Source organism: Cydia amplana, chromosome 3, assembly GCF_948474715.1.
Source record: "Cydia amplana chromosome 3, ilCydAmpl1.1, whole genome shotgun sequence".
Classification (NCBI taxonomy): domain Eukaryota; kingdom Metazoa; phylum Arthropoda; class Insecta; order Lepidoptera; family Tortricidae; genus Cydia; species Cydia amplana.
In genome coordinates this window covers 6,171,597-6,193,068 of record NC_086071.1, presented here as the reverse complement: position 1 = coordinate 6,193,068, position 21,472 = coordinate 6,171,597, and the positions used below count along the sequence as shown (strand labels likewise).

At 42.3% G+C, this 21,472-nt stretch overlaps 1 protein-coding gene across 2 annotated transcripts; it reads left to right on the top strand.

Moving 5' to 3' along the window:
* The first annotated feature begins 278 nt into the window (after positions 1–278).
* Positions 279–14,024, top strand: LOC134662418 (heat shock 70 kDa protein 4). 2 transcript variants are annotated; one of them, XM_063518634.1, is made up of 13 exons: positions 279–571; positions 971–1,211; positions 1,556–1,697; positions 2,388–2,524; positions 6,044–6,198; positions 6,903–7,105; positions 7,238–7,356; positions 8,122–8,268; positions 9,184–9,301; positions 9,407–9,648; positions 10,740–10,868; positions 11,149–12,485; positions 13,887–14,024. In XM_063518634.1, exons 1-13 carry the CDS (start codon positions 456–458, stop codon positions 13,903–13,905), a joined length of 3,105 nt encoding a protein of 1,034 aa, XP_063374704.1. In that variant the 5' UTR covers positions 279–455; the 3' UTR covers positions 13,906–14,024. The 2 variants fall into 2 exon arrangements, with proteins under 2 accessions (XP_063374704.1, XP_063374703.1); XM_063518633.1 differs by having other exon boundaries at positions 9,407–9,726; positions 10,758–10,868.
* Positions 14,025–21,472: the final 7,448 nt, after the last annotated feature.

The window sequence follows — 21,472 nt, the reverse complement described above, 5'->3', positions numbered from 1 at the left end:
TTTCCGAACAGAGGGCCTACCGCGAACCACGTTCGACGTGTTACCTCCCTGTCACACTTACGTATGAATTTACAAGTGCGACGGAGAGGCAACACGTCTAACGTGGTTCGCGGTAGGCCCTCTGACTCTACTAAGAAGATAAGGTCGCGATGCGGTACGGAAGTGTGTTAGAGCGATAAAAAATAAAGCGTATATGAAAAAAAAAATGAGGCAACACTTACTTTACTCTTTTGGCAACACTTTATATCTGTCAAGTCAATTTCTAGAAAATTCGGGCACGCACCGCACCGCCGCACAGTAAACCACCAGCGATCGCGAGAGACTTCAGCGACAAACCGGCAATTTGTTCAGCGCGTATTAAAAGTGATTTTCACCGACGTGTTTTTCGTGCTTGTGAATTCGTGAGAGAGATCCATTAGTTTTTCAGTTCGATAAATAAATAATTTTGTGTTCCAATGGCTGCTATGTCTGTCATAGGTATTGATTTCGGCAATGAATCTTGCTACATTGCTGTGGCAAAAGCAGGAGGCATTGAAACAATAGCTAATGATTACAGTCTTCGAGGTACACCGTAAGTATTTTTGAAATGTATTATTCACTTCATGACATGAAACTACAAACCTTTTCATTTTAATCATCCTCGTGATATTCATTCGACTTACTCAAGGATTTGATGATTTGCACGTCATGTTCATGTCGATACCTTGTATGGAAGTAAGAGTAGCTTATTTGGATAACGTATTTCATCAGACTTTTAAGTTCGTTGAAAATATATATTTTTATCAGTTCTGACGTTTGCCATTTACAACATTATATTTTTGTGGTTATTATGCTGTGTCACTCTCAAATATCGCAATACTTTCTTAGTGTTACAAATAGGAATTCTAACAGATTTTAATCTGTTTCTGTTATACAAGTCAATTAGGTTGCTCTGTTATCTTTTTGAGGTTAGATTTGTTTGTGATTTCAGATCATGTGTTGCATTTTCATCAAAAAATCGAATATTGGGAGTTGCTGCAAAGAATCAGACAGTTACAAATATGAAAAACACCGTTTTTGGGTTCAAGAGATTGTTAGGCAGGAAGTACTCGGACCCACATGTGCAAAGAGAGCTGAAGCACTTTCCATTCAAGGTGGAACAAAGACCTGATGATGGAATTGGTATCCGGGTCCACTATCTAGGTGAAGAAAGTGTTTTCAGCCCCGAACAGGTATGATCATCATCTTGATCTAGACTTGAATGGAAAACTACCTTGACCTTTACTTGTTTGTTAGTACTAGCTTGTCCCTGGATAGAGGCATCTATTATGCTTGACTAGAGAGTTCTTGTTTTCTCTGGGGGAGGCTAGTTTTTTTTTGTAATTACATCAAGTTAGGTCACTGCCCAGTAGGGGAAACTAGGGGAGTTAAGGATTTGCCTTTACAATGCAAGCCTAGAGTTGCAATTAACAATAACTATATGACAAACCACTTTTGTTTTAAGATTTAAGTGAGCACAAACATTGTTTTCAATGTTTAACTTAATAATCTTAATATTACATGTAATATATTCCAGATAACGGCAATGTTGTTTACAAAGCTCAAGGATATCGCAGCCACGGCCCTCGGCACTCAAGTGAATGACTGTGTCATCTCCGTGCCCAGCTACTTCACCAATGCCGAGAGAAATGCTCTGTTAGATGCTGCTGCCATCTCTGGTAAAATTCACACCTTTGATTATAATGTTTGTGTTTTTTAGATTCTATTAAGCCCTGTCTCCATATCGCGCGGCAAGCTATCGAACATTGGCTCGCGTGGCAGCCGCGCGCAATCGATACCGGGTTGGCTCGCGAGCCAACTCGCTGGCTAGCCAACCCGGTATCCATTGCGCGCGGCTGCCGCGCGAGCCCCAATGTTCGATAGTTCGCCGCGCGATATGGAGACGGGGCTTTAGCTTCAAGAGAACATTCCTCTTATTATATGAAATCTGTATGTTTAAGTATTTCTACTTGCATACTATTTAAAAGTTATTAAACAATTTAAACTGATAAAGTCTGGAAAGAATGTAATAAAATCTTTAATTCAACTGTACTTCAGAATATGTTGTACCACAAAATAACAGTTAAAATTTTCCAAATACACTATGAAAATTATTAGGTACATTGTATGTATTTTAATAACAAACCACTTTGTTTTTATACATTAAAATGTCCCAAACTTAATCAAAGAAAAAATATCCTGCACAGCATTTTGAAACTCAACACTTTGTTTGTATCATCACATTTATTTGTATGGTAGGTTATTGAAAATAATATCACTGAATTCCCATATGGGTGATTGTACAGTTAATCACAAGTGAATATCAGTTTCACTGCAATATGACTTGATAAAATGTTTTTTGCTTCTAGGGCTCAATGTGCTGCGACTTATGAATGAAACCACTGCCACTGCTCTCGCCTACGGTATCTACAAACAAGATCTGCCTGCTCCAGAAGAAAAACCGAGAAATGTGGTTTTTGTAGACTTTGGACATAGTTCCCTGCAGGTAAATGGAACATGGATATCCTCCTTCTCCTATAATAATGGCCTCCAATATTATGGATGGATTTCTGATAGAAAAAGTAAAATTTTATTTTATTTAACTTTTTTTACACTGATAAATAATCTCAGAGGAACTGGTTATCTAATTGCATCTACTTATCTTTACTCTTATCATGTAAAAAGCAATGCACAATAGACAAAGAGAAAATTGAAAACAGGCACAACCACTGACCATCCAGCCTCTAGACATAGCATAGTCGCGCTACCCCCTCTGCCACACATACGGTAGCGTTACTCCATCTTCGAGTCACGCCTACACCGCTTACTTCAGTCGGCGGACCGGGCTCGGTCTAGAAACTTCGGTAGCTCGAAGAAGTTTTTGCTATCAAAAATGCATTATTGTTGTGTCAAATTGTGTGGCAAGAACACTAAAAACTCTGGTGTACAAAAAAATGGCATTTCATTTCACAGGTAAGCCGATTTTTTAGAGATTTGGATAAAAAAATATTTTAATTTAAGCGTCTCATCAAATTTGACAGCGCTTGAAACTCGATGACGTCTTTTAAGAAAGTCTCTTTCTATCGCGCTGCATCCGTATACATCCTTTCTTGTCTTTTATTACGTGACATTCCTAACCCCAAACTAGTGATGTCCATATCCATAGAATGTGATTGTTTACTATTGATAAGGTAATTCAATTCAAATCGCATAGGTATTTGCGAAAAACTCACTATAAAACAAATAAATAATATGAGAATTACACTTACGGTCAGGTACCAATTTTCCCTTGAACATAACCGATATTGTCAATTCAGCACTACATAGGTACTCGTATTACTTTTAGCGATTATAAAAACTTTGCAAAAATTAATCACAAGACCAATTTTATACAAAAACACACGGTTGCAATTTAAAATGCATTATTTTGATTCCATTTTTGTTGAGAATAGTGGGCGCCGGTTTAACTTTTTAATTTTTGCTTTTTTTCTGTGTACGACTGCCAACATGGCAATGATACTTGAACATTCGGCCAAATAATTTAAACCTCATTTAGTTAGATTGTGTTAAATAACATTTCATTTACATAATAACAAATCAATATTTGATTTAAACCATGTAATAACTCTTAATAGAATTATACAGGATGTTTTTAATGGGTGGGTATAGTAGGATACCGCGAATACAGGGTGGATTTTCTTTTTGGCTCAGTGAGGGCAGCTACCAGATCCCGTACTGCTACGAGAAAACGGTCTTAAGAGACTTTCCCTCGATTTTAAATTAATGAAGATTGGCATTTACAGATTTTGGAAAAAACATACAGGATACGAGAAAAAGGTCATTTTTGACAAACTTTTTTTTATGCCAATCGATCCCATTCCTATTGAGGATCAAAAGCTTGTATGGGAGCAAAAAAAAATTTCATGCTAGAAAAGCCACAAATCGAGGAAAACTTTTCCCATAATATTTGAATGAAAATGAAAACTTTTATTTTTCACATGCTACTTTTGTATGCCAATCGATTCCATTCCTATCCAGTATCAATAGTTTCCTAGGGGTCGACTTACGGTAATGTACTAAAAAGCCACAAATTGAAGAAAACTTATCCATACATTTACTATGGAGAAAACGTGAAATTTAATTCACAGTTTTCTATCTGACCAATCAGTCCTGTCCTGTTACATTTAAGAACCATAATACTGTATGAAGACATTGCTGTACGAATGATGGGCGAGGTAGAAAATTGTGAATAAAATTTCACATTTTCTCCATAGTAAATGTATGAAAAAAGTTTTTATTAATTTGTGGCTTTTTAGTACATTGCCGTAAGTCGACCCCTAGGAAACTATTGATACTAGATAGGAATGGAATCGATTGGCATACAAAAGTAGCATGTGAAAAATAAAAGTCTTCATTTTCATTCAAATATTATGGGAAAAGTTTTCCTCGATTTGTGGCTTTTCTAGCCGGAATTTTTTTTTGCTTCCATACAAGCTTTTGATCCTCAATAGGAATGGGATCTAATTTGAAATCGAGGGAAGGTCTCCTAAGACCGTTTTCTCGTAGCAGTACGGGATCTGGTAGCTGCCCTCACTGAGCCAAAAAGAAAATCCACCCTGTATATAAAGCCGCAACCCGACTGATTAATTGACATAATTGCTCTCCCAGAAGGGGGTTCCTGGGGTATTTGACTTTGATACGGTCGTATAGAGGGGGTGGTTTGGTGACTTCCAGAAAAATCCGACTTTTGGTCTACCGGATTATCCGACTTTTGGTCACTAAACGGTGACAGATACGTGGGAGATGCTCGACCAAATGTCATAGAGGGACGCTGACAGTTTCTGAAGCCGCCATTATTTTTTCAAAATGGCGGATTCAAAATGGCGATCATTTTTCAAAATGCTCCCAGCGCGCTAAAATTTTGGTCACGAAAACTCGGGGTCACCTAGCTGTATTCCTATGGATTTTTTTTAATAAAACCAATATGGCGGTAAAAATGGCCACTTATTTTTTATGAAAAGCTTCAAAGGTGAGAGATAGGTGGGGGGTGCTCGACCAAATGCCATAGAGGGCCCGAGACAACACAAATTGCATTTAAAAAGTTTCAAAATGTACTAACTAACATAAAAACACCTTGTAATACCATGGTTGCAATAAAGAATTATGATTATGATTATGATTATGAAAATGGCCGTCTTTTTTTTTTCAAGTTGGTCTGAGCGCGTTGAGATTTGGCATGCGGCGAGCTTGGGGGCCCAAGATTAGTATGTGAATTATTTTTTGAAAACGCTCAAAATGGCGGCGGACACGGGCAAAGGAAAATTTCCAAGTAGGTTAAGCGAACCCGAAGGGCGAATATCAGGCTGGGAGGCCGAAGGCTGACCCGCCGAAGGCCCGAAGCCTTCACCCCGACTCCCAAGCGTGCAACCCTCAGTAATTTAAAGCGAGGCCGAAGGGCGAGCTGCGTGAAGAAGTGCTTCCAAGCAGGGATGTTGCGAATATCCGCATCCGCATCTCGTCTCGTCTCGCGCTTCTCTAAATCCCATAAGACGCCTTTTTACCAATAGTTTATTTTTAAATTAATTATATAAAGCAGATACACCTGCTAACGAAACCACAACGTTATGGGTTAATGTTTTCGAACGAACGAATCAACATAGCATTCAAAACATGCTTGCATATTATTACTGTTATTACATTATTGACCGTGATTGACAATGTTATTACTTATTATTCAACGTGTCACATCACTAGCGCCCGGCAGATATTACTGTCTGACGCCCACGTGTGTTTGAACGGACCAATCACGGCACGGGACTCGCGCACCTCGTCCCCCGCACCCCTGTATTTTTGGCAGCATCGGTTTCATGAAAGAATTGGCCTAAGTTGAGTCTAGAGGCTGGATGGTCAGTGGGCACAACTATTAATCCTGTGATTATGTCTCTCAGATTATAAAACCTCTTAGTTTTACTTAAAAACAAGGCACATACATTAATTTAATTTTGTTTTCTAATGTTGTGTATAGGTGTCCGCATGTGCCTTTAATAAGGGCAAGCTGCGTGTGCTGGCCACTGCTACGGACGCCCACTGTGGAGGCCGCGACATAGACATGGCATTGGCTGAATACTTCTCCCAGGACATCCTAACTAGACTTAAGTTAGACGCTAGGAAAAACCAGAGGTATGTAACCATTTTTGTTTCATAGTTTTAATTTATCCAAGAAATATTTCCATCCAAGAAATATAAGGATAGTTCATTCATACACACACATAAAGCCTGACCAGTAGTAGTATATGATCATTGTCAAGAGAGCGCTTATTCTCATATATAGGGTGATAGTTCAGTATAGTATGAAAAAATTTGTTCTAGTGAAATTCCGCAACATGACGCGTGATCATATATCCATATATCAGGCTCTACAGGTCAGGTTTTATTTAGTCGTTATTTTCTTTCAGACTTGCGCCAATTATATTCACGGAAATAATAATAATTTTATCTTAAAGGTTCATAGCATGATCCCGCTTTTGTTGGAACTTGGTTGTTAAATGATACGATAGTCCCTACACCCTAACAGTTCTTAATACTAATAGCTTCTGTGTTTCATTCTAGCCTCGTAAAGGCTACCATATAAACTTTTCCTATTTTTAATTTGAATCTTATTGTATGGTAAATTGGGATAAATTTTGCTTGTTTGAAAAAGCTATGAAAAGCTACTTTAAGTATTTGATTTATGAAAGGTTTTAATTAGGAGTGTACATTGCCATGCACATTGGGCCTTGCCAGGCTAGGCTAGGCAAGCCACATGCATGTCCTGACTAGGTAACTGTTGTGTAGGTAGAACTAGAGAGGGGGGAAGTGCAGAGTTGACTAATTTAATATTTCAGGGCATTCTTCCGTTTGATCCAAGAGGTAGAGAAGCTGAAGAAACAAATGTCAGCAAACAGTACTAAACTGCCTCTCCATGTTGAATGCTTCATGGAGGAAAGAGATGTGTCAGGCGAGTTGCAGCGCTCGCAGATGGAGGAGATCTGCGCTGACACCTTCAACCGCGTCGAGAGGACTCTTAGATCTATACTCCACAATGCTAGTGAGTTTTCGCCACACTGCCGATTCTAAATTGTTTTTAAAATCAATATTATGACACCCCAATCTGAATAGTAGTACATGTTTATGCAGACAATCAAATGACTCCTAAGTCCTAACTTATTTATTTTTGTAGAACTACGTCCTGAGGACATCAACTCAGTGGAGATTGTAGGTGGATCTACCAGAGTCCCTGCGGTTAAAGCTCTGATTGAACAAGTCTTCGGGAAAGTGGCTTCAACAACACTTAACCAGGTAAGATAAATTTCGGTTCTGTTACACACTTGAGTTACGTCCTAGCTAGTATCCTAACTTAGGTTAGTTTCTGAGAAGTTTTTGAGTCAAATAGAATCGATCTGCATTGTTAAAATTTACGTTTTATTTTTGCCCATACTACCATTTTTTTCCAAAATCGGTGAATGTAGTTCACTTAAATGAAATAGTAAATGTCTCAAATTTTGTGTCACAGAGCAAGACAAGATGCACTGACCCCCATTTTAAATACCCTGCGAGTTCACGGTCAAATTACCTACTCTTGTAGTTTTTTCCGATTTATTAAATAGATTGGGTCAAAAATGTCTGTCTACGTTTATCCAATAATTTGGTATCATCTTGGGTCGTCCCATTCGTTTTTCGTCAAGTTCTTAAATTAGTCCTATTCTGTTTTCGTCACTCATTCTACATTCGTCACAATCGTCGGTGGCTTTCAATGTAGAATGAGTGACGAAAGCAGAATAGGACTAATTTAAGAACTTGACGAAAAACGAATGGGACGACCCAAGATGATACCAATAATTTAGTAAAAGCGTGAGTGTATTCATTGTAAGGTCCGATATGGGAAGCCGATTAACTTGTCCGATCCCGCGACCCGAAAACTAATTTTGTCGTTGTCTCCCAGTGTGGCTCACATTTGAGCCGTGGGAGTTGAAATTTTGAATATCGTGGGAAATCTGGAAAATTTATTTACGGCTCCTATTTGAGCCCTTGGGATATGACAGGTTAACGGTGTTCGGTCCGCAGGACGAGGCGGTGTCGCGCGGCTGCGCGCTGCAGTGCGCCATGCTGAGCCCGGCCGTGCGCGTGCGCGAGTTCAGCGTCACCGACGTGCAGCCCTACGCCGTGCGCCTCGCCTGGGACGCGGCGCGCGGCGAGGACGGCGACCTGGAGGTACGCAACGCCTCTAGTGCCTTCCGTCTCTTGCTTACAAGAGACAAGCGCGCAATGTGATGCTGCAATAAGGGTGGTTGCGGAACGGGAGCTACATTTCGCTCTGAGTAGTCTAAATGCCCTGTGTGTATTTTACTTTTAATTTATTTATTTTGCTATTTGTCAGGTGTTATAATATCTTTGACTGAGACCGAGAAAGGTGGTCAAAGTCAAAATATACTTTATTCATGTAGGCCTAGCAACAAGCACTTATGAATCGTAACATACTTATAAATTATCTTAAGCTAATTATTAGAGCAATTTATTGATGTTATTATTCCATAAGAATATTGGATTATTATACAAATCAAATTAAACACAAATTTAAGAATTTCACAAAAGGATCGTCACACATGAAAAAAAATTGTAATAAAAATTACTAGTCTAGAATGTTTCTAGAATAAAATCTAAATGTCAAATAAATAAAAAAAAAAAAAAAATATGTATATTCGCTAGGTGCACGACTGGTGCTGCCCTCATTTTGGCAGACTTTCTACGTTAAATCTTATGGAGTAAAATTAGTTCAAGCGGCTGCCGCTAGTACTAATGGCGGCCATTCCATAAGATTACCTGTGTTTGTGACGATCAGCGCCACTTCCCCCTCCACCGACTTCGCACCTTGCCAATACTATACATCGGAATATCAATTTCCTCATCATTAATCAAATATACCTAAAAAATAATCATTTCGAATAACAATTAATCCCACGTTGTGGAAAGATATGGAGGAGGCCTACACCCGACACCCGACAGGGGTTCTTAATATAGTAAAATGAACAACAAAATTATTAGAAAACTTTTATTATGTAAAACTATTTAAGGAAAAATAAAGGCTTAAATAAATAAAAAAATAAATAATATCTTTTATCTCCCCAGGTGTTCCCAGCTTTCCATCCAGCACCATTCTCTAAAATGCTGACGTTCTACAGAAAGGAACCGTTCACGGTCAGAGCCTACTATACCGACCCCGTGCCCTATCCCGATTCGTTCATCGGTAAGTGGCGTCAAACATCTTTATGTTCAGTTTCTTCTCTTGATTTTATTACCTAGTTACAAAGCTTTTGTAATATGTAGTACTCTAGAAAACATTTTTCCATAGGTCAATGGAACATAAAGGATGTCCAGCCGACCGCTGAGGGCGAATCACAGAAAGTAAAATTGAAAGTGAGAGTGAACATTCACGGAATCGTCACTGTCGCTTCAGCGTCATTGGTAGAAAAGAAAGCGGACGCCCAAAGCGACAGCATAGAAATGGAAAACGAGAACGCGAACAACCAGGAAACGCCCATGGAAACTAACGGGTCACAAGAGCAACAGCAGAATGGGCCCGAGAGCCAAGAGGTGAGGCAAGACGATATGCAAGGGGAGCCTCAGCAAAGACAGTCGTGGACACAGAGAGTAGGATCGTGGTTCAGCGGGGTACGTGTCGGTAGCGCGAGTGTCGAGTGATTTGCGAGATGTTTGCTGACTTATTCACGCTCCCACGTCTATTCAATCTTACTTTTTACCTGATGAACTTAATATCAACACTTCCGAAGGCCAATACTGATCGTAGCCTAGAAAAAAGGCTTTGTCGTATTGCAGCGGGGCGCGAGCATCACGCTCTCGATCAGCTCGTACGCCACGCCTCGATGCAGTGTGATGAAGCCTTAATAAAGCCGCGAACGGTTTTTACAGCCGCTTTATGTAACGAATAGTTTACATTCATCAAGTTTTAATAAAAATGGGGTCGTATTTTGCACTAATTAAATTATTGTTAAATGTAATTTTATACATTAGTAAGTTCTTACATAAAACTGCGGCTGTGAAAACGCTCCTACAGGTTTTGATTTTGATTGCAACTCTGTTAACTGGTTAAATATCTGATTCAAACTAGTGCTATTGAGGCTAGTTGATTGACTGGTAAATAAAACAATGAGATTGAATAGACCGTTAGCTTCTCACTTTATTCTTGTATTATTAGACACTTGTAGTAGTACCCCTGAATGAGCCAGCAGACATCCATGCTTTGTGTCATCCCCCTCCTCGCTCCGAGGCCCCATTTGCACAGTACTTTCATAAGGCTTTTGAATATCGCCTTTTAATTCCTTTTATTTTCATGCATTCGTCAAGTGAAGTTTCTTTACAGTTCTGTCTCTGTGTCCGCGCATGTTTTTGTCCTTACGGTTATATTTGTTTCTAACATTTTTCTGGCAGCGTTTCAGATGAAGACGTAGTGAAGTAAGCTTTCTTTTATCTTAGTAGTTTGTGTGGATTTTGGAAGAGCTCTGGTGCAAATGGGCGCACCGCGCCGCTTGGAAAACTAACGTCCTCTTTTAATCCTATTGGCAATTAAGCTGCACTAGAGTCGCGCAACAAACATGTTTCCAAGCAGCGTCGGTGATGGGGGAAGCAGTCTATGTAAGATGTGAACCGTTCGTGTGATATTTCAGGAATCTGACGACAAAAAGGACAAGTCGAAAGACAAGAAGAAGGTGCTAGTGAAGACCGTCGAGTTGCCGATCGACGCGCGCACCCACGGCTTCTCGCAGCCCGAGCTCAACTCCTACATGGAACAAGAGGTACATAGACATGTCACTATGCGTGCAATGTAATTAGAAAAAAAGTAATACGACTTATTTCTACAGTTGCCAGGTAAATTTTCGTCTTCTTTCGCCCGTAGCTCGATTTTACTTTATCAGTTGGAAAGGCGCGAAATTAAAATGTTGTATGGTAATCGGTCCATCGCGCCTATATTTTTCAAATTTGCCTCCTTTTTCCAGTGACAAAGCTGGCTCACCAGAGTATATATTGAACTTTCCTTACCCTACTTAAAGTTTCCCCTCGCATCGGTTCCCTCAGGGCAAGATGCAGGCGCAGGACCGGCAGGAGAAGGAGCGTGCGGACGCGCGCAACGCGCTGGAGGAGTACGTGTACGAGCTGCGCGGCAAGCTGGGCGAGGGCGAGGCGCTGCACGAGTTCGTGGAGCCGGCGCAGCGCGCGCGCCTCGTGGCCGCGCTCGACGCGCTCGAGGCCTGGCTCTACGAGGAGGGCGAGGACCAGAACAGACAGGTACAGACTGGGATCAGTACGTGTACGAGCTGCGCGGCGAGCTGGGCGAGGGCGAGGCGCTGCACGAGTTCGTGGAGCCGGCGCAGCGCGCGCGCCTCGTGGCCGCGCTCGACGCGCTCGAGGCCTGGCTCTACGAGGAGGGCGAGGACCAGAACAGACAGGTACAGACTGGGATCAGTACGTGTACGAGCTGCGCGGCGAGCTGGGCGAGGGCGAGGCGCTGCACGAGTTCGTGGAGCCGGCGCAGCGCGCGCGCCTCGTGGCCGCGCTCGACGCGCTCGAGGCCTGGCTCTACGAGGAGGGCGAGGACCAGAACAGACAGGTACAGACTGGGATCAGTACGTGTACGAGCTGCGCGGCGAGCTGGGCGAGGGCGAGGCGCTGCACGAGTTCGTGGAGCCGGCGCAGCGCGCGCGCCTCGTGGCCGCGCTCGACGCGCTCGAGGCCTGGCTCTACGAGGAGGGCGAGGACCAGAACAGACAGGTACAGACTGGGATCAGTACGTGTACGAGCTGCGCGGCGAGCTGGGCGAGGGCGAGGCGCTGCACGAGTTCGTGGAGCCGGCGCAGCGCGCGCGCCTCGTGGCCGCGCTCGACGCGCTCGAGGCCTGGCTCTACGAGGAGGGCGAGGACCAGAACAGACAGGTACAGACTGGGATCAGTACGTGTACGAGCTGCGCGGCGAGCTGGGCGAGGGCGAGGCGCTGCACGAGTTCGTGGAGCCGGCGCAGCGCGCGCGCCTCGTGGCCGCGCTCGACGCGCTCGAGGCCTGGCTCTACGAGGAGGGCGAGGACCAGAACAGACAGGTACAGACTGGGATCAGTACGTGTACGAGCTGCGCGGCGAGCTGGGCGAGGGCGAGGCGCTGCACGAGTTCGTGGAGCCGGCGCAGCGCGCGCGCCTCGTGGCCGCGCTCGACGCGCTCGAGGCCTGGCTCTACGAGGAGGGCGAGGACCAGAACAGACAGGTACAGACTGGGATCAGTACGTGTACGAGCTGCGCGGCGAGCTGGGCGAGGGCGAGGCGCTGCACGAGTTCGTGGAGCCGGCGCAGCGCGCGCGCCTCGTGGCCGCGCTCGACGCGCTCGAGGCCTGGCTCTACGAGGAGGGCGAGGACCAGAACAGACAGGTACAGACTGGGATCAGTACGTGTACGAGCTGCGCGGCGAGCTGGGCGAGGGCGAGGCGCTGCACGAGTTCGTGGAGCCGGCGCAGCGCGCGTCTGCTCGCTCTGTGTGGACCCGGCTAATAACATAAACGGTGTGTTAATAATAAGTGCCAGGATACTTGCAGTTATGTAATAACACTGATAACAATATTATGGCTGTTGAATATAATTTTAAAGGTTTAAAAATAACAAGTGTTTCATAGAAAATAAATATCTACATTTAGAAATATTTGTCATAGAGCCTGCACGTTCTCCTAAAGAAACCATTTTTTGCATATGAAGTACGATTACTGGGGATATGAAAGAGGGGTTTTTTCTACAAGCTCAAACCGCCGGGCTACTCTAAATGAAACCTATATACCTAGAGGAGCTACGTGAATTAGTATGGATGTTTGTATTAGATCGTCATAAGCAGGGATGTTGCGAATATCCGCATCTGCAACCGCGGAACTTCCGCATTATTTTGAACATCCGCATCCGCATCCGCATAAAATCGATGCGGATTTAATGCGGATGCGGATGTGGAACAGGTCGGTACAGGAACGTCTTAGCATCGGCGTAAGTGCTAGACTGCTAGGTAATTTAGCCAAACCAAAGCATTAACCAAAAAAACCTATTAGAAATGAGCAGTCAAGCGTGAGTGGGACTTAATGTACGGAACCCTTGGAACGCGAGTCCGACTCGCACTTGGCCCGTTTTTTGAAATAAAAATTACTAAAATGTAATATTTGACGTTTTTTATTGTACTATATTGACATCCGCATCCGCGGATGTGAGCCTTTAAAAATCCGCATCCGCGGATGTCAAAAAATCGGCATCCGCAACATCCCTGGTCATAAGCACAACAATTTGGTCGGCGCAGGCACAAAACAGGTACAGTACAGAAGTCAATCACATGTATGTACTTCACTTTTCATACCTACGCTCGGCGGTCGCTCTAGGGTTGTCAACTATGACTTATGCACAAAAAACTATCGTGGTAGTGGCACTCGTATCTAGTAGTGGCCGGGGCGGGGTGCTTACCTACCTACCTGTCTGTTTAACGTTAAAACGAACCATCGAAATACAAGCAGATACCAACTTACATCTCGTAAACCACTGGTAGCTTAAAAAACGACAATTCACCGTTTAATGTTGAATTGAAACAACCGTCCACTGAACAGTTATAATAACTTTATTTTTGTTTCTCCATTATTGCACAAAAAAGTTCACAGACGCGTGCCTCAAGCGGATGGCACTCGCGCTCGCACTGGTCCCAACCGGTCCGAGATATCGTGTCCGTGAGCAGTGTCTATGTGTGCGTTGCTCGAGCGCACTTTGTATGTAGATTGATTTCTGTAGTGTATCTGTTTTGTGGCGCAGGTGTACGTGGACAAGCTGACGGAGCTGCGCACGGAGGGCGAGCCCATCAAGCAGCGCCGCCTGGAGTTCGAGCTGCGGCCCGGCGCGCTCGACGACTACTCGCTCGCCATACAGCTCGTCAAGAAGGCCGTCGACTTGTTCAAGTAACACTTTTTGATTTCACTTTGACCATTATTATCTGTACTTCTATACTCCTCGCGGTGAATGATGTTCCCTATGACACTGACAATCACACACTTAAACCGAATAGTAAAGGCTTGGAACAAACTCTACTAGTGTGAATCAATTTAAAAATAGACTTAACAAACTATCTAATATTAAACAGTGAAATCGTGCTAAGTGAACTATGATTTAGACGTACAGTCGACTACAAAGAGATGTATCCACTTTTTCACCTTACTGCCTTGTAATAAGGTGAAAAAGTGGTTACATCTCTTTGTAGTCGACCCTAGCATCAGCTGCCTGTCTAAGACGGAATAATAATAATAACTTGTGCTCGCCACTCTTGTGGATAAGTTGTTGTATAAATAGAGCATTTACGAGCTAGTGTGATGAAAATAACCATTTTAACTATAGAGCGGGAGACTTGAAATACAACCACCTGACGGAAGCGGACATGGCTAAGGTGTCGGAGGCGGCGGCGGCGGCGCTGAGCTGGGTGGAGGCGGCGCGCCAGGCGCTGCAGCGCGCGCCGCGCCACGCGCCGCCGCTGCACACCACGCACCAGATCCGCCAGGAGCGACAGGTACCACTAACTGTTCTGAATTCGAAAAGCCCCGCACCAAAAATTTGGCTGATATTTACAATGAGCGTTAAGGTGACGTCCCGACGGGCGCCTAACACGCCGGCCGCCGCACGCGCTCGGTTTGACCGTCCGCCGTCCGCGGCGGACGACCGCGCCGCATCATACGAACAGTATTAAAGATAGTTTATTCAAGTAGGCATAATTACAATGCACTTATGAACGTCAAATAAAGTTAGGTAGACCGGCTCCAACCCTACACCTCTGCCCCGAGAAGATTTAAATTATTAGACCGCACTAAACTCATAACATAAGTAGCCCATCTTTTCTTGAGATCGGTAATCATCTGTATTTACAATAGAGCCGCGGCGGGTGGACGCCGTATTGCTATGTTTAAATGCCGATCGCCATCTGGGGCGGGGTGACCTTCGCTCGCCCTCTTTTAGTGGAACTCGCACGTCGCGGGTGAGTCGGAGTCCACGCACATACATTTACAAACACTAAACAGCATTCGGACGGCGGCCGGCCGGGTAGACCGCAGGCTGAGCGTTTCCAAACGTAATAAATGCTTCCCTATTTTATGATTTTGTATTGAAATAGTACATTATTGTCGAGGTTCGGAAGTAGCTACTTGCAGGCTGAGGATTCGTTTTAAACGGACGACCTTGGGAGTCCGTTTAATTGAATCCGAAGCCAGCACGTAGCCTTCCAGCCGAGTCATATATAGTGCTTTTCTCAAAAATGGTGCAAGAAATAGAAATATTTTACAGAACTTACAGAAGCAACGTTGTAATATTCACAGAAAAAAATACAACTATTAAGAAAATTTGCTTGCCGCCTTTAAAAAAAAAAAAAAAGAAGTGTATTTTTCTGCTGAAAATACGCCAACCTATTTGAGACACCTAAATAGTCGCGGTACCAACATTAAGCCTGTAACAGACTATCGCACCGCACCGCGACCTTGGAGCGTCGCACCCATAAGTGAGAGCGAGAAAGAGATATCTGTTTCTCGCTCTCACTTATGGGTGCGACGCTCCAAGGTCGCGGTGCGGTGCGATAGTCTGTTATAGGCTTTATAATAATAAGTGCTGATCATCTGTTTGGCTGTTTAAGGGACCTATGCCTTCATTTGATATGGCCATTTAAAGTTTTAAAAAGTTTATAACTCGTTAAATAATGGAATTTGTATGCGACATTGCAGTCCCGAAATCGAGACTGCAATGTTTTTAACTTTTAAATTTTTTGAATGACCATAAACTACGCACTTCGCGACCTATTTTTTAACCGGCAACGTCGACTTTGCCGTCCATTTTTGAGAAAAATGATCTTCCAGAACTTCGAGAGCACCGTGAATCCGATCCTCAACAAACCGAAGCCCAAGGAGAAGACCCCGCCGCCCGCCTCCACGGGCGACGGGCAGGCGCCCGCGCCCGACGCACCGCCCGCGCCCGACCACATGGACGTCGAGTGAACACCTCGCCCAGTGTTGGCCGAAAGTTAATGCAAATTGAAAATGCTGGCCATTAACCATTATAAATTGAATCGTAAACTATAATCGTCCGATACGGTTTAAGGTTCAATTTATAATGGTTAATGGCCAACATTTTCAATTCGCATTAACTTTCGGCCAACACTGACCTCGCCACACCCACCCCGCTCCAGCCACACCCACTCACTACTGACTGTTCACAGTCAATATATTATAGTGCGTCAAGCAAATCTTGTCAGTAGCAATGTACTGCAAATTAAAGTAGGGTAACACCATGTAACACTCAAAGAGCAGAATTGCGCTAAGAAAAGCAGCAATGGACATCGAACCAAAACGTGTTTATTTTTCCGCCCTTCATACGTCAGTTCGAGTGAATTATCATAACCTCAAATTTTAGTAATGTTTACCGTCAACGAGCATGATTGTACATTGTAGGCACCTTAGCTTTGCTTGAGGTCATGCATAATCTTGGTATTTAATGGTGACAGCAGGAATTTCTCTTCAAATAGAAACAATTCAGAATGTAAACAATAAGATGATGGCTGTCATTCACGATCTACATTAGATAACACACAGATGACACGCGATTTTGGAATTATTCGAACACAGTGTTGCTAACCCGCGATTTTTCAAATTTGCCGCCCTTTACTACTGACAAGATTTGGTTGATCCAGTATATCTAATTATTTAAGGCTCACATATTCATTATCAGCGTGACAATGTTACATTTTCCTACTATTTAGACCGTACCGCATTCACGGGGGCACTTCAGAAACGAGCGGTTTGTGTACCAGGGATGTTGCGGATGCCGATTTTTTGACATCCGCGGATGCGGATGCGGATTTTTAAAGGCTCACATCCGCGGATGCGGATGCGGATGTCAAGATAGTACCATAAAAATGTCAAATATTACAAGTTAGTAATTTTTATTTCAAAAAACCGGCCAAGTACGAGTCGGACTCGCGTTCCAAGGGTTCCGTACCTTAAGTCCCACTCACGCTTGACTGCTCATTTCTAATAGGTTTTTTTGGTTAATGACTAAATTACCTAGCAGTCTAGCACTTACGCCGATGTTAAGACGTTCCTGTACCGACCTGTTCCACATCCGCATCCGCATTAAATCCGCATCGATTTTATGCGGATGCCGATGTTGAAAATAATGTGGAAGTTCCGCGGTTGCGGATGCGGATATTCGCAACATCCCTGTTGTGTACCTAATGTCCCACTGTGCGAAAGTAAAGACCCGTCTCCATATTGCGCGGCAAACTATCGAACATTGGCTCGCGAGGCAGCCGCGCGCAATGGCTACCGCGCGCGCGGCTGCCTCGCGAGCCAATGTTCGATAGTTTGCCGCGCAATATGGAGACAGGCCTTAACATCTGTGCGAGCACGCTAGTGTAACTCCTTTTAGTTGTAGTGATGTGGTGTCGGCGTCACGTTAGGTCTTAATCCGAGACTTTGGATTCCCCGGTGGCCGCAGCGCGGGTCGCTGCGCACCAGCGTCCCTAATGCGTCACTATTGTAAGATTCAGTTCTGATGCGATGCGTGAGCGTGACCTATCACTGTCGGTTATGGTAAACACCCGACGACTTGGCTTTTTAAATGTTTCGATGTGACTGCTTTTTTTGTTGGAACGAATATCCATAACCGACATCCTTCGATAAGTTGCGGAAAATAATACTTTTCTATATGAACACGTGTCGCTTAATATTTCATATAAATGTCTAGAGCTGAAATGATTGACTCGATACTATCAGATTGGAATCGATTTAGGAACGCTGTATGTATTATGTAATTGTATTATATTACTAAAGAGCATTTTTTCAACGTCCGCGTTGTTCTAAATTAGTAAAGTTAGTGAAATTGTATATCTATAAATTAAAATGGAGTCTGTCTTGATAATAAACTTGTACATTACAAAAATATAGAATTTAATAAACAAGTCGAGCCCAGTTTCGAAGTTTATCCGTGCAACGAGCACACAACAGACTTAGGGTATACAAGGACCAAATCTGTATCATCGCGGATGTCGAGCAGCGACCTACTAGACTGCTGAAACGATAGCGCGGGTGAAACGTTAACGATTTACTTGTATGTTGTAAGGTCAGATATGTGATATTATATGTATCGGGCTAGTTTCGGCTCTCAACATAACCACTGAAGTTAATTTAAAGTAGAAAATATTTATTTTGTTAGCCGACCGCAAAATTTATGTTTGCTATGTATGTCTCCATTAAAAGAGCTAATCTACGTAGGGTATTTTGCCGTGATGCCCTTCTATTGTAGTTCGTTGGCTAACACGATTTTACTATAACAAAAATTATATTTGAAGCAACGCTGAATAGCATTAACCATTAATATTATTAATTTAAAATTGTGAATGAACGTCTTTTGTACCTTTATTTTGCAGTCCGCTCGTGTGATTTAATGATTACGTTGTTGATTGTGAGATAGTTATAAAAGAATTGGAAAGTGAGGTTTAGCCTAATTTTAATTAGTTAATGTTTTTAATTTCAACATGTAACTGGATTTTAATGGATATGAAATTGGTATTCGTCGATTTAAAAAATCCCGCACACCCTCAGCTCATCTGTTCCATTCAGTCCAACAACCAACGTCATTTTACGAAACAAAGTTTTGTGCAGTACACTAAAAATAGCCCGAGTCACCATTACATTGCGTGATATTGTGTTAACGATGTGACTTTAAAGTGTAAATATAACGAATGGGATAAAAAGAGAGACAGAGGAAAACCACTTCAATTTGCATCATGAAACACGCAATGTAATGGTGACTCGCGTTACTCTTCTCGCGGAATAATCAAGTGGTAATCACTGAGAATATTTTTTATAGTTTGACGCTGCATTGAAAATGACGGCTTCCTACTATATACTTTACAATAAAGTTCATATTTGACAAAAATATCTACAGTTAGCGCATTTATATGTAGTAACCATGTTATAGGTAACTTTCTTTAAAATAGTCACTGTGGCTATGCACTCTTTGATATTAATTTTAATTAGGTACCTAAAAGTTAAATTTGACTTAACCGAGTCACATGGCTTGATAATTATCATATGATGCTATGCACCTATGTACATTCTCGCATTTATTCACAATATGTTGGGTTTTATTTTAATCATTTTGTAAATGTAAAATTAAAACGTACTTTTTTATAAGAGTGGAACAATCCTAGCACGTAAAGTTCACAAATTTGAATATAATTATTGCAAGGACTCTTGGACCATGTACAAAAACAACAGATAATGATCACGTAGGTATATCAACAAATGCATAAATTAGTACCTTTTTTATTTAACTTCCAACTTATAAGAACGTTTTAATTTTAGTGATGACCATCATACGCTCGCAGGATTCAAATTCGTTGTGTCTCATAGCATTTATTTTCTTAATTCTTATTATTGTGGTTACTTCTGTGATGAAATAATAGTCATTATTTTGTCAATTGGACTTTACCTTCCACATACAACAAAATTGAATACATTGGAGCTCTGGAGTGTCAAAAATAAAACCAGTCCCTTATAATAATTGATCAAAACGAGTTGTCGTATTATTGACACATTGCGAGTACCCGTGTACCGATGTACCTACGTTGTGGAACCCTGTAAATTGTCACTTCAAACAAATCTGCTTTCATTAGTTTGAGGCGGTTTAACGCATTCACTGCCAGGGGGCGTGGCCTAGGAACAAACTTGTATGACGGTCGCCGCACATGTGCGTCGGGGGCAGTGAATGTGTTAACACGTTCACTATCCCAACTGTTAACTGTCAACCTTACAGCCTTTTAATAGAGGCTTGCCGTGACCCATATGTGGGGCACGGGACAGTGACGTGTTAACATTTGTTTTATACACATGTCATAAAATATAACACTACGTGATGATATTGTGATAAATGCACAGCATTTAATAGTGGTAGAAAGTGCAGTACTTTTTTTTATACTAAAGTTGCTAAACACTGGGATTTGGAGCAAATTAGTGACGTTTTTTAAACTTTCGAGATAAACGCCGAGGGAGGTCTCGTTTTCGCTACCTCTTCTTTCCCTTTTAGGTTTTGGTGAGATGGTATCTCAATACATATTCTCAATTTGAATATTCTCACTATACAAACCGCCTACAAAATGTTTAGGTGATCCTATTTAAATTTTTTTTTGTTAGCACGGGTATGTTTGAATGTGTGCTTAAAGATTTTTTAAACTTAACATTATCAATGTAACACAGTGGAAAAGGTCCATTGGCCTATAATTTACATTCTAGCAAATGGTTCAACCATTATAATATGTTATTTTGTGCATTTTGAATGTTAAGAGCTTAGTAAATGAATGATTTAACAATACTTACTCTGTTTTATTTCGCGAAACTGCGTAGGGGGCACCACAATCACAATCCATCACAATCCGAGGGTCTACCGCGAAACAAGAAAATCAAAATTTCGTTATCTAACCTCTCTATCACTCTTGCATATTCGAGCGATAGAGGCAGATAACTAAATTTCGATTTTCGCGTTTCCCGGTAGGCCTTTATTATCTTTAAAAACTTAGTTAAGGCACTGTTTGTATAAGTTACTCTATTCGTTGCAGTAACCCCCTATTTATGAAAGTTTATAATTACATTATATCATAAATTAAAATTCGCAACTTTGCTTCAAATGCGTCGTCAGTTAATTACGGTGGAATTACCCACTTCTCTTCTTTTGAACATGGAATTAAAAACCCATCGGATGCGCGCAGAGACATGCATAGCGCCCATGTATACCTACCTACTTACCTAGTATACCTACCTTAATAAAGTAGGTGAATGCGATTAGGCAATAAACTAACTACTAGGCAATTAAATGAAAAACTAGATGCCTGCCGTATAAAACGGTATTAAGTTTTTTATCATTTTTAACCCAATGTTACGTAACATATTATATTTTTACAGTAGCAATACAAAAAAAAAAACTAGGCGAATACTTATTTAAACACATGCTTTAGTGTTGTGAGTGCTAGGCCTGAGCCTTAATGCTTTCTCTAGGCCTTAAAAATAATCTATACAATAACTAGGTAAATCGCCGTCCCCTTACATGATCCATATTATTTGTAATCATCATCTAGAGTCGGACCAAGAAAAGTCTGCAGCGGATTTGATAGCCCACGCAGGGCAAGTGTTATTTTAAACGTCAAACTTCTATGAAATTATGACGTATAAATAACACTTGCCCTGCGGGGGCTATCAAATCCGCTAAAGACTTTTCTTGGTCCGACTCTAGCCGTTTTCGGCCACAGCGACTGCTTTCTACCGTTGAGAGCGTAGCTGGTGCGCTGTGCGCTCTCAGGTGACCGACATAGCCAG